General features: G+C 38.9%; 2 protein-coding genes and 1 long non-coding RNA gene across 3 annotated transcripts in view; all 3 read right to left on the reverse strand.

Annotated features, from left to right (window-relative positions):
* LOC138686182 (uncharacterized) overlaps positions 1 to 7,172 on the reverse strand; it is a 28,412-nt gene extending 21,240 nt beyond the window's left edge. The window contains exons 1-9 of the mRNA XM_069788004.1: positions 7,016 to 7,172; positions 6,104 to 6,241; positions 5,076 to 5,296; positions 4,350 to 4,507; positions 3,290 to 3,517; positions 2,368 to 2,706; positions 1,283 to 1,681; positions 819 to 989; positions 161 to 318 (exon numbers count right to left, since the gene is read on the reverse strand). Coding sequence (XP_069644105.1) covers positions 161 to 318; positions 819 to 989; positions 1,283 to 1,681; positions 2,368 to 2,706; positions 3,290 to 3,517; positions 4,350 to 4,507; positions 5,076 to 5,296; positions 6,104 to 6,169 — 1,740 coding nt within the window. The 5' untranslated portion in view covers positions 6,170 to 6,241; positions 7,016 to 7,172. The remainder of the gene's footprint in view (positions 1 to 160; positions 319 to 818; positions 990 to 1,282; positions 1,682 to 2,367; positions 2,707 to 3,289; positions 3,518 to 4,349; positions 4,508 to 5,075; positions 5,297 to 6,103; positions 6,242 to 7,015) is intronic.
* Positions 7,173 to 7,348: 176 nt separating this feature from the next.
* Positions 7,349 to 9,556, reverse strand: LOC138686183 (uncharacterized). The gene is made up of 3 exons (XR_011325541.1): positions 8,981 to 9,556; positions 8,457 to 8,645; positions 7,349 to 7,532 (listed from the first exon to the last, which is right to left on the reverse strand). It is a non-coding gene; the product is annotated as an uncharacterized lncRNA (long non-coding RNA).
* A 2,601-nt stretch (positions 9,557 to 12,157) lies between these two features.
* LOC138685787 (signal peptide, CUB and EGF-like domain-containing protein 1) lies at positions 12,158 to 14,303 on the reverse strand. Its single transcript, XM_069786129.1, has 5 exons — positions 14,130 to 14,303; positions 13,479 to 13,702; positions 12,930 to 13,094; positions 12,507 to 12,689; positions 12,158 to 12,208 (listed from the first exon to the last, which is right to left on the reverse strand). The coding sequence occupies exons 1-5, from the start codon at positions 14,269 to 14,271 to the stop codon at positions 12,158 to 12,160; spliced, it is 765 nt and encodes a 254-aa protein (XP_069642230.1). The 5' UTR covers positions 14,272 to 14,303.
* Between the last annotated feature and the right edge of the window lie 251 nt (positions 14,304 to 14,554).

The following is a 14,554-nucleotide window of genomic DNA, read 5'->3' on the forward strand; positions in this document are numbered from 1 at the left end:
ATGACATACATATATTTCAGCTCATCTTGCATTGTAAAAGAATACTACTTGTGGGGCATAGAAAGTGAAATTTCTTCTCAGTAGGGAAAAAGCATCAGCAAAGAATTTCGCACAGATATCAAACCCATAAGTAAAGATAGTTTGCTGGAGCTCTAATTACCAGATCTGGATCTGTAGCTCTTCTTGGTAAAACTCCAAGAGACTGAACAGTAGGAATTACATTGTGTGTCCAGGGGTTGGTTTGAGCACCTATAACAGGCCCAATTTCACCTGTAATTGGACTTATGGTTCTGGCACCAATAGTGATGGGGACAAGGCCTGTGGATAAAGAAAAACTAAGTATAATGCTTAGAATTTAGATAATTACTTCCAGCCACAGCCCTAGTAAGCAGTTTTTATTAAAATTCAAAAGGAAATGACAATGTCTTCAAGTTGCCTAATGAAAAACAAACTGAATTTTCCTGAGCTGTAAATGCTATGTACCAAGTGTTGGACCAGGGCACTGCAGAGCTACACCTTCAGATAGCATCTATTTATGGCCCCATCACTGAGAAGAACATCAGAATAGTTCTCTTAAAGAGTATAGTAGATTTTTGAAGGGTTGAAAGCCACAGTATGATTTGGTCTCAGTCCTAGCTCTTCTTCACCATTATTTTGGTGTTGTTTGTTTTGAATGTATGCACCATGAAAATTGGTATTTTCCATTCAGTGTTGAGGTAGAAACTGGTCTGTTTTGGTAGGGTGATTTCCTCACTCTGAAAATAACATGTTCTTGTCTCTTTATTGTTTATATCATCCAACTGAATTTCCTACTCTACCTTTTCCGTTTCTGTCTTCCATCGTTCCTGCAAGTGGGGAAGGCTGCCTAGTGTTCCAGTCACAGTCTATTCCCAGAATTGGCACCATCAAACTGGAGCCACCAGGATCTGGGATTTTCATTCCAAACACTGCAGGGATCCACATCTCTGTGCCAGGATATTTGATCATACCTAGTTTGTTCAAAAAAGATGAGAAACATAGATCATTAAATAGTTTTGTGATAAAAAGAACTGCTTTCACTTTCAGAGTCTTACAATGCTGTTATTTCTGCTACAGCTTCCAAATAATACCTGGCTGAGTTCATCATATTTGCTAGAGTGGCTATTTTGACAAAAAACTTCCTAGAAGTTTGAAGAGCAGATGTCTTGGCCAAATCCTGTGATGGAAATGTGTGCATTGCTGTAGCCTTCAGTGTAATGACACCTGCTTACTCCTTAAAATAGGCTGGTTGGTTTATACCTACCCAGTTTACCACCGTTACTCTTGAGACTTGAAGCTATTTCCCGTTTTTTCTCCAGGCTTTGCAAGCAATGTATTGCATGATAAAACCTAGTGGTGAAAGATTTCTTCATATCTTCTACTGAAGCCTTTAGTGCTGCTAATCTGTCTGCTGCTAGACAGGTATCTTCCAAAACTGATGCCTTAAACTGCTTTAGAGCATTCACCACATGGGTTTGTGATACCAGCCAGTCAGCTTCCAACACTGCTTGGTAACCTCCACCGTGGGGCAGCACCTCATCTTGCTGGAGGTGAGCTCCATGTACCCGGGCTGTTTTCCCACTCAGAGGTTCGGTGAAGGAATCTCCGAGAAGCATTAGGTTTCTGGAAGGATCCACCAGCCCACCTAGAGGTATAACTTCTCCTGCAATCAAGGAATAGGAAATGAGTTTCAGAACATCACCTGGCAACTCATCATTCTGGTCCAGTCCTTCCCATTCAGAAAAAGGCACAATGATCATTTACTTCAATGGAAGCAGAAATAGGTCTAATAAGACACATGGAGTGGGGGGAGGTTTGAGGTTGTTTATAAAATAATTTGGCTGACAAAAAATATTCTGCTTTAGAAGAAGATTAAGGTCTCCACTCCTTTTTTTGGGTCTAGTATATCTTCAAACATGAGCGATAAAGAATATAGGTATGTGAAAATGCTTCTTAAAAATCTAGAACTTCAACCCCCCCAAGCCTCTAAGTAATGCATTTCATACTACTTTTAATATTTTAGTAGAGCAATTGGACTATCTTTAAGAGTCAAATCAACTTCAGTAGTTTGTGTCATAATTAATGAATAATGACCTCAGATGTCTCTCACAGTTTCACTAGATAGTTTTATTGACCTTTGAAGTGATAAATTGTAAAATAAAACTATAGAAAAGAGAAGAATTACTGTCTGTAAAAGCTAAGTTGCACAACTGCTTCACAGTTGGCTCGACAGGAAAAGGCAAAGGTGTGAGGCGAACATAAACTTTTTAGGCTCATTCTGGTCTGTGCCTCAAATCAGTCAGGGGCAGGTTAAATGAACCACACTTATCATGAAGAGCATTCACCTACCAGTGTTACTATCCAAACCGACTCCGAGTATTGGAACAATCTTGCCTCCCTCTGGCTCAGTCATAGGACCCCCAATCTCCAGAGGTGTCAACATGCCAGTAAGAGGGTTAAGGTATGTCCCACCAACAGTCAGCTTTTGCCCGCTGTGAGGATGGATTGTAACCCCAAGCACTGGAACTTCTATTTCTGTCACCGGATCTAGCATGAGTCCTCCCATACCAAACATTTTTTCAGGACACAAGACTGGAAGTTTTGTCTTCACGGGTAGGCCAGTGTTGGGACAAACTGGGTAAGGAATGTAGGGAAATATGGGCACTTCAGGCTTATGACGCTTAGCACCTACATGTAGAACCAGAAGAAATTTAACATGGTTATGCGAACTAATGCTAATGGCAAGGAAACCTTAGAGCTCAGAATGGAAACTATGGAGCTTTCAGAGGATGCTGATAGTAAAGGTTTGCTGTCTTTAGGTCCAGAATTAAATGAATTCATGTAAGCCCTTTCTGACAATTGTATGGGGTTTTTTAAATTTAATTTTTGCTTTGGCCATTCCCTTAAAGTTGCAAGTTTCTCAAGATATAATGGTTTTTATAGTTTAATGAACAGAGGGGCTGAAATCTGTCAGAAATGAGGAATACCTCAACGCTTCCTTGTATACAAGCCTTGTAACATCTAATACATCTTATCTACAGCAAGTCTTATATCTAGCTGAACACCACTATCTTCTAATGTCATGCTAATGAGAAGTTTTCTCAGATTTTCTTTAGGTTTTCTTATGGTGAAAGTACATGTGAGTACAGCAAGTTGAAGGGTTTTGTTTGATTGTTTTTTTGTTTTGTTTTGTTTTAACCAGTACCTCCACTATAACTGTACTGCACAAATAGACAGATGGATCAATTGGTTATTGCATTGTGGCACTTACCTGAAGCAGAATCAACAGCACAGACCAGCCTAGATCTGATGGGATCATAACCAACGTTACCAGCTACGTGAAGTACCTTTCCAGTCTCAGGATGCAGAAAATGATTGCTAGGTACCGGCCCAGGGCACTGACTGGTCAGCAGCATGGTGCAGTGTGGGTAGGGAGTTAACAATCCAGTGACAGGATCCACGCAGACAACATCAGGTGCTCGGGCAGTGCCATTTGAGTCTAAGAGCAGTTTACAATAGACAGGGATGGGGGAGAAGAAACAGCCTGTAAACCTTGCAGAAGGAGGGTGGGGGGTTGCTAGTTTTTCAGAAATCGTATGCAAGGGCAGAGATGGGGTGAGAATAAACTGATCTTTCTATTGCCTTTTACAGAAGATGTCTGTGGGGAAAAGTCTATAGTACATGGCAATTTGATTATCTCTCTACCATGTCTGCATGAGTTTCATAACAGTGAGGAGACTGATGTTTCAGGAATGTTCTTTCAGGAGTTTAGATTTCATTGCCTCAGTCTGCAACATTCATTTAAACATCCAAGGTCAGTTTCATTGTCCTTTTTTTGCTTCTGTTCCCTTTAGAAGGGTGAAAGCAAGAGGTGTCTTGGTGTCAGGGTACCTTTTACATTTTGTCATACCAAAACACGTGCAACAATATTAGAAAGCAGACAAACACATAGGAGCAAATCAATTGAACTAATTGAGACTTGCCTACAGAAGAGTTCATTTCCCTCTCTGTTGCTAGCAGATAATTAGCAAGTACCCAGTCAAAGATCCTGATGAGTGCAAATCTGACATTCTTCCTAAGAAGCAATGTAGAAGAGTTCTACTGATGACTTTGCTTTTGTAACAACCCCTTAATTCACAAGTTAGTGGGAACTCAGTGAGGACATAGTTTTCTATGTACAGTCTCTTTTGACTTTGCTATTAGTTCTTTTGTGACCTAGCTATTTTTTGTGACCTATATTTTGTATATTTTGTGACTTATGCTACACCAGCCTGCCTACACTTCCTTACACACTAACAATTTTCAAACAAATTTCTAGAGGTTGTAGTTACCCACTAGCTCTTCCTTGGTAAGTATCCTGGTTTTAGCTTTGTTAAGAAGGTGAGCTCCTGTTCCTTCACCCAGTACTCCCCATGCTTTGAGGCGGTGACTCTCCTTTATTATTATGCTTGACATCTTGCTACTTGCAGCCTCTATCTGGGCTAACAGGCTGGAATTCAAGAAATAAAGATGGTTACTCTACTCAACATCTGAAGATAAGGTAAAACAATGTAAAGGGACCAGTAAAAGAAGAATTTTGATGGACATGTAAATGATATCTGCACTTTGGCAATTAGAGAGCTTGATGAGTATTTGCTTTGGCTAATGCAGTAAAAAAGATCACTTTCCTGTTTCTCTGTTTTCTTGTTAATGACATCATTCTGATTCTGACAGTGATAAGACATGTCAGAGCATGGATGGCACACTGTCTAGAACTTGTGTGATATCCCAGAGCCAAATCAATTGGTAGCATGAGGAAGGACGCTCAAAATATTGTTGTCCCTGAGATTATGATGGGAGTCTCTTCAGAGTTTATGTGTCTGTTTGAGATTTTCTAGGCTTGCTTTACATAAACATGAAAATTATGATCTGCATCATCTGACCTTCTGGATCAAGAATCAGTTTTCAGCTTCCAGATATATGTACTGCCAACCACAAGACAACCTAACTGCTTGCCACAAATGCTTTCTAGCTAGCAAAAAGAAAGTTGTAGCAGAATTTTGCAGTATGTTTATTACCTTGCACAGTCTGGCTGAGACAGTGTTGTTTGGTTTTCTTTACAAGCCACCTTATTTGTCAGCATCTCTGCCAGTCTCACCACCTCTCTCAAGGCAGAATTGAACATGACACAATGCTCTTCCTGACATTTCAGATCATGTTGTAATAACTGCATCTGTTTGTTCACACTTTCCTCATATTCAGCAGCCAACTGTTTCCTTTGCTGCATCTCTTCTTCTGCCTAGGTGGGATATAAAATCTAAACATCTCTTCTGTTTGTTTAATCCAAATGTAAACAGAGATGGCAACTTTTCTGCCCTTTATTAAAATGGCAAAGATTAGAAATTTAAAATAATTTTGATGTGTTCATTTGAATTTGAGCATACACATGCTGACAACTCTAATATGCTGAATTACAATTATCTAGTGCGTCAGTGATCAGCATGCATCCAGATCTGAGTAAGCTAATAACTTAGGGGTATCCTTTTAGCAAGTGATGTTAAGTCCATAAGAAAGAATTAGCTTTTGCAACTCCTTACTGTGTAGCATACACATTTTCCCAAGTGAGACAATGAGTATATTTCTGTTTTCAAGACATGAAATCTATTGTTCTTATAACTTCTGTAACAATGTAAACAAGTACAGTTCTAATGTGGAAAAAGGAGTTGCAATACATGCTCAAACATGCAATTTATGTTGTTTTCAAAGCTGAAACCTCTGCTACCAAAGCAGAGAGACAAGAGCTCCCAGAAGAAGAGATGGGATGCATGGATGTATCAGATGATGAAAAGAGAAGAAAAAAAATGAGTAATCTTTCGGAGATATGTTTCTGTGTTAGCACAAAGCAGCAACAGCAACTTTAAATGCTTTAAAGGCCCAGTGTAGCCTGTTGCTCACAGACATTACAATGTTAATTGTTTTGCAGCCTATGAAATGTCTACAATTCCAAAAGTGAGGTTTTACATGACCATGCCTATAATTACGAAAAGAGAGTATTGAGAATTTAATTTGTTGCTCCATGTGTAAATGTTGTTGAACTGAGCTCTACCTGCTGTTTTGCTTTTAAGTAAGCCTCTGTCATTGTGCTCTCATAAGCCTTCATCTCTTCTGGCATACTCAGTGTCTTTATCCAAAGGTTCTTCAGTGAAGATATTTCACTCGTAAGTTTGCAATATATATTTTTCACCTGAGGTCCAAAAAAAAAAAAAGAAAGAAAAAGAATTATATATTAGGACTGTAAGAGATGGTTTCTAGATGGCGAAGTCTCTCTTCAAAATAGATGCCTCTTTATGTAATTAAAACACATGCTGGTGTCTGAGTTTTCAGTACAAAACACATTAATGCTAGCTTGTCTCAGATTAGGGTTCGATGATTTCTCCACACTACTCATCTGTTAACTGTGTGCTGCAATGCCAGCTCCCTTTACTGTCCTTTAAACCACAAATGAAGTTAGATGAGCATTACAGGTAGATTCATCATTAGGGCTGTGAAATGCTATCCCATTGACTTCAGCTGAGAGATTATTATAAAATTCAAATAACAGAATGAGGGTCCATATCTGTGTTGCTGTGTATTCATTTATTCATTTATATTTCTCCTCAATTTAATCTGCAGCTCTCAAGTGTTTGACTAGGAAATCCATATTATTTTCATTTTACAGGTGAAAAGTTGAAGCTGGAAGATGAAGTCACTTTCCAGAAATGGTATCAGTTCAGTTCAGAACCATAAGAAAAACAAAATGTTCTGCCTTAAGGTCACTACTCTTCCTACTATGTTACATGGTATAAACAACATGCTTAAGAATATGGGTACATATTTGTGTTTCATGTTCTAATAAGATGAAAATTTAAATAAAGCATGTACCTAATAACCAAAGGCTAATGAAACAATGGTAACAGACAAAGTTACATGTTTTAGGCTCTTTCTACATAAATATGAGTAGACCCATAACACAATTTACCTCTTCTTTGAAATGGCCCAGTTTGGTTGTAACAGATAGTGACTGTCTCAGCAAAAGTTCAAAGAAAACATTGGTATTAAATGATTCAAGGTCTATCTGTTCTTCAGGCTCCCAAACATCACCTCTTTTCAGGAAGAAGGCTGAAACATGAATATTCATTTATTAGTGGTTTTTTTTTTTTTCATTTAAGACTGTTTTTTGAACAAAGGATGCTTGTAAATCACTGAACTTAGCAGCCATTGCACATTGCTAAACATGGGATTCTGGCTCCGTTATAAGCAAGTAACCAGGTAGACCCACTGTTGTTTAGCCTTTTTGTTATCTGACCTGTTCTACCAGTGCTGCAAGAGTCATCATCCATACTGCCTTTGTTCTGCAGTGAGGGGTGACATTTTTTAATGGAAAAGACTGTTGATACATTGGAGGAATAGCTGTCCAGATTATACTTCAGCTGCTGCCTTCGAAATGGAGGGCAGGTAGTGCCTTTCTGCGACCAGCTAAGTCCCTGACAAAGAAGCTGCAAAATACAACAAAATTAAAGAAATAAGTTCCTTTTCTTATTTTGACATGTTGTATTAATGTGATTCACACCTTATTCACTCAACAAGCAGAATGCATCATCACCTGTTAGGCAAAGACCCTGAGGGTCTGTTTTCTAAGTACCTCATTAAAGTAATCTGTTCTAAAACAGAAGAATAGCAATCCCAGCAGATAAGGCTGAAACCAAGGGGAGGGAAGTATAGTTACCTGTTGTTTGGACCTGCTGGATGAATAAATCATATTTTCTATCATTACCTCTGTAGTCTGGTTACAGAAAAAGCTGGTTGATTTCAGAACATGCTAGAAACATAAAGGAATGGCTGTCTGGGGGATTAACAGTCTGAAGAGCCATCCTGGTTTTTAATTGTGAAAGAGCACATCTGATCTCAGATATGCTGTGGTTACTGGGACTTTTGTCTGAATAAGGAGTACAAAACTGAATGTCACATGAATGACCATTGGAGAAACTTGTTCATGACTGACAGTTCTTCATACTAGCTTTCCAGGACTTATCTATGTCTTCTTTATTTTGAGGCAGGCTTGGTCAGATGTTAAAGAAAAAATAATTATCCTCTCATTGATGATCTCATTCCTTCCCGAAGAGATGTGGGTTGCGAAGAACTTTATTATGGTTTGATCTAATGAATCAGAAAATAGGAATTAAATTCACCTATACCTTGAGTGTCTCAAAGTGGCCTATATAACAGGTAACAGGCTTTGGTGGTGCTGGATCAATTCATAGGGATGAATTTTACCCCATATATAAAACATGAGGTTGAGTTACAATTTATTCTAATTTTCACTTTATAGGTGATGCCTAAGGGAATAGAGAACTTGCAGGTTCATTGCCCAAAATCTTGTAATATCCTTTAAAAACAAGTTTTGTGTAACTGTTACTTACTGCCAATACCACAGAGGCAATAAGCGATATGAGAAGTCCTGTGATTACTCCAGTAATTGCTGTCCAGTCAGGTTTCAGTAGGAGGTCTCGTTTTTTTGCAATGCCCACCTGTACAGCATATCTGGGTGTTGTGGGGAAGAATGGTCCCTCTTCATAACACTGTCCTCCAAGTGGCATGACCCTAACATACTTAATGAAATAAGCATAAATAGAAAGGCCAGTCACATATCATTGCATCTGCTTTAAATATGCATGCTGATTTAAATATGAAGTGTTATTTTGTCTGTTACACTCAGTCAAAGCTTTGCAGCATTTGCACCATTTTCAGCTCATACACATAGCACACATGCGTGCAAACTCACATATTTATTGCTGTACTCACCTGTACAGTATCATGTAAAAAATGAAAAGATGCTCACTATTATTTTAAAAATTTCCTGTGTTTCCAAACATTCATATGGAACATGAAATGCTTTACTAAGAGGGACATTGTAAATGCAAAGACAGAATTCCTTAATACAAACCATTCTTTTGTGCCTATTGCTACTCAGCTGTAGCACGTAGGTACCAGGGTACTGGAACTGGAAAAGGAAGAAGAAGAATTTTTGGGAGGCCTCTCTTACTTCCTCTCTGAGGCTTTGAAGGTCTCCCCAGTCAAATTCAGCATTTGTGTTGTACAGGTTGTTTCTAGAAGCAAAAGTACAAAAGTTAGTTCTTGTCACTACCCTTTTTTTTTTTGGTGTAGGCTCATAATTACAGCAGAGGTTTACTAAGGCATAGTTGTCACTCAAGATTCATCAACACCACTAAATAACTGAGGATCAGTGTGAGTTTAGTCACTGAACCTCTAATTGCCCACACAGCTCTACTGTTTACTCACTCCCTGCTTTGTTTTGGGCTGCTCCAATTAATTCTCTCCAAAACAAATGTGAAGTAGCAGGAATTAACCCTAAGCAGCATGGACATTTATTTAGCAGTGAAGAAATATGCACTGGACCCCTTATAGGTGTTTAATCACCACAGATGTCAACACGGAGAACATGGAAACCATGTGTAGTTTTTATTATTGATTACCTGTCCCTGGTTTTATTTGTATGCTTTGAAACTGGATGAATGGCAGAGATGAAATAAAAACAGGCCATAGGGGAAGAAACCCACAAAACCACCCACACAAACAAAAGTCACAAAGGGAGAGCTCCTAAGGCTTTCAGTGCAGTAGGAACAACTTGTTCCCATTTGGGCTAGTTTACCAAAACCTAAACCTTAGCTCCATTAAGATCCTAAAACTCAATAACTACAAGAAAGGAAAGAGAACTTAAGATCAGCTAGGGGGACTATACAGCATAAGTCAATGAGAAGTCAAGTTGCAAAGAGTGTGAACACAGGTCAGAAATAGCATCAGCAAGACATCAGGAACAGTATGTATATATTTAATTTTGCTTATTTTAATAAGTGAATGTTATTCTCTTAACAACTTACATGTTGTTTCCTACTGTGCCACAATGTCTTTTCTGTCAAAAAGACACTGAAGTATGTTTAATAACAAGATTTCTACTTTTCCTAGTCATGTTTTCTCTTAATTCTATGTTGAAAAAAGTGAAAGCTTCAGCCTTGTTTCCTAGCTTAAGTAGAAGTGCATTAGCTAAGTTCTTCTACATTCAGCATTTGTACTTACACATCATAAACTGGGTAGTGCTCCTTGGAGACAATGAACATGATGGTAACATTAACATTAATGCACGTGGTAGGATTTAAGATGCCAGTAAATATGATTTTTGATGTGGAGTTTGAAGGTCTCAGGCTCTGTACCCGGGAAGACCTGCGTTCTTCATGGCCAGACTTAACTGTAAAAGCACAGACCTTATTAGGTTTGGATCATTACTGATCATTTTCTCTCTACAGAACAACTGCAGAATATAGCATTTCCTTTTCATTTTTATGACTAAGCTTTATACATACACATTTGGTTTCTAGAATAAGGTTTACTGTCAAGACAGCATGCAAACATGCCACTGGCATTTTCCTGACATTGAATAATTGTGCATCACGTTTTCTTGTCTTTTTGCAACAGCTCTGGTGAGGTGCATCTGGTAAAGCAGCAGCACTTCTTGCAAAATCGGCAGCCTTTAGAAGGGATCTGTCCCTTTATGCCTATAGATTTGATGGTATCTCTGCAGACACTAAAGGAGGACTCAAGTCCTGCTCTCCAAGAGGAATGCAAATGGAGGGAATAATAATTGATCTGACATGCCCAAAGCTAAGGAGAGGATGGCGTAAATTAGAACTGAAGAATGGAGCTAGACTGCAGATCAGGACTACTAAGCAAAAGGAGAGATGTGGGAGGAAATGAGGGAAGTTCAGCTCTGGTAGTTGCTCCTGGGCTCTGTGCTCCCTGCATACCTGTAGACATGATGGTGGTAGCAGTGTTAGCAGGCTGTGTGCCAGGTCATGTGCACACCCAGGTGAAGGCATTCAATAGTTGCCCACACAGTTGTTCCTCATTGCGTGGGGAAAAGGCAGGGGGCTCGAGGGAAGCATTCTGTTGACTAGTGGGTTTGGGCTGTGATTGTAGAGGTTCTGACTTGTGGTTGTAGAGAAGGTAAAGCTTTTTGTCTGACTTCACTATGCTTAGTGTGAACAGCTTCTCCAGGAATTTGAACATGGTGAGGTCTGTTTAATTTAACTGTTGTTATTTCCTATTTAGGTTAGCACTGGAGATGGTTGATATGACAAAGCACAATTAAGTCTTAGAGAAGCTCTAGTAAATACATGCTTTGGAGCTTTACAGGAGAACTTACCTGGAGCTGTTGCTGAAGAAGGCCTATTTTTGTGGCGTGATGAAGCTTCATTTAGCATGATGAAGTTGTGAAATAGTTGCGGGTCAGGATTATATACCCCTAAAAATCCTTTCCCTGAAGTTGTATAAAAAAACATTGGTCACTTCTGGTTTTCAGTATGTTGGACTTTGCTTTTCCTTCTAGTTTATAGAGTATCCGCTCACCAAAGACCCCAAGTAAGACTTACAAAATCTAAACCCAAACGGTATACTTTTTAGTACATTCCTCTTATTCTAGGGCAATGCTTTAAAATGCTTGGGCCTTACTCAAAGCCTTTAGGGTTTGTTTGGTGTTGCAAGACTTGTTCCTTAAGTAGCAACTGGTTTAACTCGGCTGAAGTCAAGGAAACAGTGCAAAGGTACCATGGGCAAATGATTCTATCCTATTGTTATTACTAAATTTTCACGTTTGTGCAAATAGTGCTCTTGGCCTATGGCTTGGTTCTGGAATCCTGGGAAAAAAAATGTACCTACTTCTAATTCTACTTGGTAAAAACACATTAAAATCTGAAGCCCAAGAGAAAATCTGTACAGATAAAGGACCTGGGAAGGGAGTCCTTTGACAGGCAAAGATACTCTTCATCTCCGTTTATCATAATTTAGGGAATGGGAGGAAATGTCTGAATATCTGTCCTTTCCTGTAATACTGGAAATATGCAGATTTCAGATGAATGTTCTGGGATTGAGTGAGATTAATTTTGCACGAAGCGATGAATTTGTATTGCTGCATGCTATCGGGATATAAGCATCAAGATTTCTTATTGTTTGTGTTATAAATACCATGGAAAGGCTTGTTACGTATAAAAGCTATTTAATACCCAAATATTACTATAGCTCTTGTTATTCTTTCCCTTACCACTCATTTTCACGATGTATGTTGGATGGGTATATTTGCTTTGTTCTGAAGTGCAGATGCCTTTTAAAGAGAAATATGGTCTTAGTAGAACTGTCCTTAATTCTTCTAAGAAAACAGCAGTCTAGTAGAAAAAGAGTTCAGAAATTTTTTTACATTATTTTTTCACACAGTTGTAATATAAGAGCAGGTACAAAAATACATTATGCATATAATAGAATAGTGTCTGGGTGTTTTGTTTGTTGCTTTCTATAATTTCCTAAGAAAAAAGGAATGACGGTGTTCTTTGGTTAAAAGACTACTAAAAGTCTAGAAAGCCTAGCAAAAATAGGTAGATTGTGAAAATAACCACAGCTTTTACCTTGTTCCCATTTCTGTAAGTGATAAAAAGCTGAACAATTTTCTCTGCACAAGTGACCTGCAGAGTATCTCTTTGTTGTCTTCTACACTGAGAATTACACACACTCTCCAGACTGTCAGTTTGACAAATGCAGAGGCCAAGACCCTTGTCATAGCCTTGATAATCTCTGGGGACAGTACAAACCTGTGGGAGGAAAAAAAGGAATTAAATAGCAGTACAAGTAACGTCCAGGTGTTCCTTAAGTGAGCAGGGAAATCTGGGCTTTCTATTTCAGGCTGAAGAAGAGGCAAAACCTCCTGTGAAAACACTAATAACACTTGTTTGCCATGCTGTCTGTGCCTTCTGAAGGAAGAGCTTGGGAGTTTGCTTTTAGGGCAGTTTCTGCACCGTCTTTGGATTTAACTTATGCAAAAATTGAAATACCTTCTCCGAGCAATAATGAACCCATTCTTTCTTGGTTAAACACTGTCCTTCCTGATTTCGGGAGGCTGAATCTCTACAAATATCATATGCTTGTCTAACACAGTGTCTTCCATCACCTAAGGACCTCCAATAACCTGGAGGGCATGTGCAGCGAGCATCACGGGGCTGGAAGAAAAAAACAGGTATTTGTTTAGGAACCTATAGTCTCATGCAAATACTGTTCTGTACCTTGCTGCATTAAGCATTACACCTTATCTAACCAAGGTCAGATGGAACTTGATGTCCATACACATACCCTTTACCTTCCAGCAAAGGGGGAGAATTGATGTAGCCCTGAAGAAACTCAGAACATATATAAATCTGGTGTCCCCGTCCCCCTCCCTCTGGTCTGTGTAGTTGGAAATGAGGTGTAGGACTGAAGGCTGTCAATGCTAAAGAGAGAGACTGAATAGGGCAGTGCAGCTGAGGTAAAGAGAATGAAGAACAAAGTGTGAAGTAATATTGACGTGTGTAAAGACTGAACAGCTTTCACTGGGACTGCTCCTGTACCTGAAACACCTGCCCTTTCCCAAGACAGATGCACGTCTCTTGCCCTTCTGCAGGCTGCACTGCCTCTGAGCCACATGGAAGACACGCTTTTTGGCCAGGCATGGGATTAAAGAAATCCACTGGGCATGTCAAGCAGCTGTGTGATATCAGTGCTGTTCCTTCTGAACGAAAAGTTCCTGGGGGACACGGAACTGGTGTGATGCTTCCTTCAGGGCAGAAAAAGCCTTTGAACAGCAATAACAAAAATTCTTGTCGATTTTTCTTATATAATGCAGCTGTATTACGTAGATGGATGAGTTAGTGTCTTTCCAGTTTAAATATTGAAGCTTATTTATGTCATAACACTCAAATCAGTTAAATGAATCCTGCTTCAACAAAAATATTCCCTCATTTCCATATTATTTTACCATGCAGTACAGAAAGGAAGTCTTCTGATAAGCAAATCTTATTAGAATAAAATTGAATGCTCTATACTTGCTGTTTAAGCTTACTTAGCTTTTACAATATGAATTTCAGCAAGCCCAATTGATTATCTAAGGGCTCCTGTAGCATTCAGCAAAATTAAAGTCTGACAGCATTTTTATTGAGCAGTATGTGTTTGAGAAGCATTCTAAAGAAGCTAATAATCTGTGGTAAATTATCTACAAATACCTGCTGGACAAATTGGCACATTCTGTTCTCTTCTTTTGCAGTAAATTCCACTTGGACAGTCCTCATCTTTTTGACGTTGTAGTTCCCCATTGTCACAAGGCAAGCTTGAAAAAATATAGAAAATGAAGAGGAAGAGGGCCATTTCTCTATCACACTGAATAGCTTGAATTGCCAAATGTGGGTAAGTATCAGACATGCATAAGGAGAGCTTTCCTTTCAGCCACTGAATATTTAATGGTCAGTGAAAGTTAAAACATGCTAATGTATCGATGTAAAATATTCATGGAAGTTACTTGAGCCTATTGTACTCCCCTACAGGTCATATAACAGAAGCTGTACTCTGTCCAGTCTAAAGAATTTACATACGAAATATTACTGTTGTAGCACAGATAAGTGCTTATTTATAACTATAGACAATTTGCTAC

The sequence above is a fragment of the Haliaeetus albicilla genome, chromosome 7 (genome assembly GCF_947461875.1).
Source record: "Haliaeetus albicilla chromosome 7, bHalAlb1.1, whole genome shotgun sequence".
In the NCBI taxonomy this organism is placed as follows: domain Eukaryota; kingdom Metazoa; phylum Chordata; class Aves; order Accipitriformes; family Accipitridae; genus Haliaeetus; species Haliaeetus albicilla.

Excerpts from the sequence above, each read along its gene's own strand:
- LOC138685787 (XM_069786129.1), bottom strand. The coding sequence starts at position 14,271 with ATGGCCCTCTTCCTCTTCATTTTCTATATTTTTTCAAGCTTGCCTTGT. Across the intron at positions 13,095-13,478 it reads GGAAAGGGCAGGTGTTTCAG|CCCCGTGATGCTCGCTGCAC; the intron begins GTACAGGAGCAG and ends TTTTTCTTCCAG. Across the intron at positions 12,690-12,929 it reads TTCATTATTGCTCGGAGAAG|GTTTGTACTGTCCCCAGAGA; the intron begins GTATTTCAATTT and ends TTCCTCCCACAG.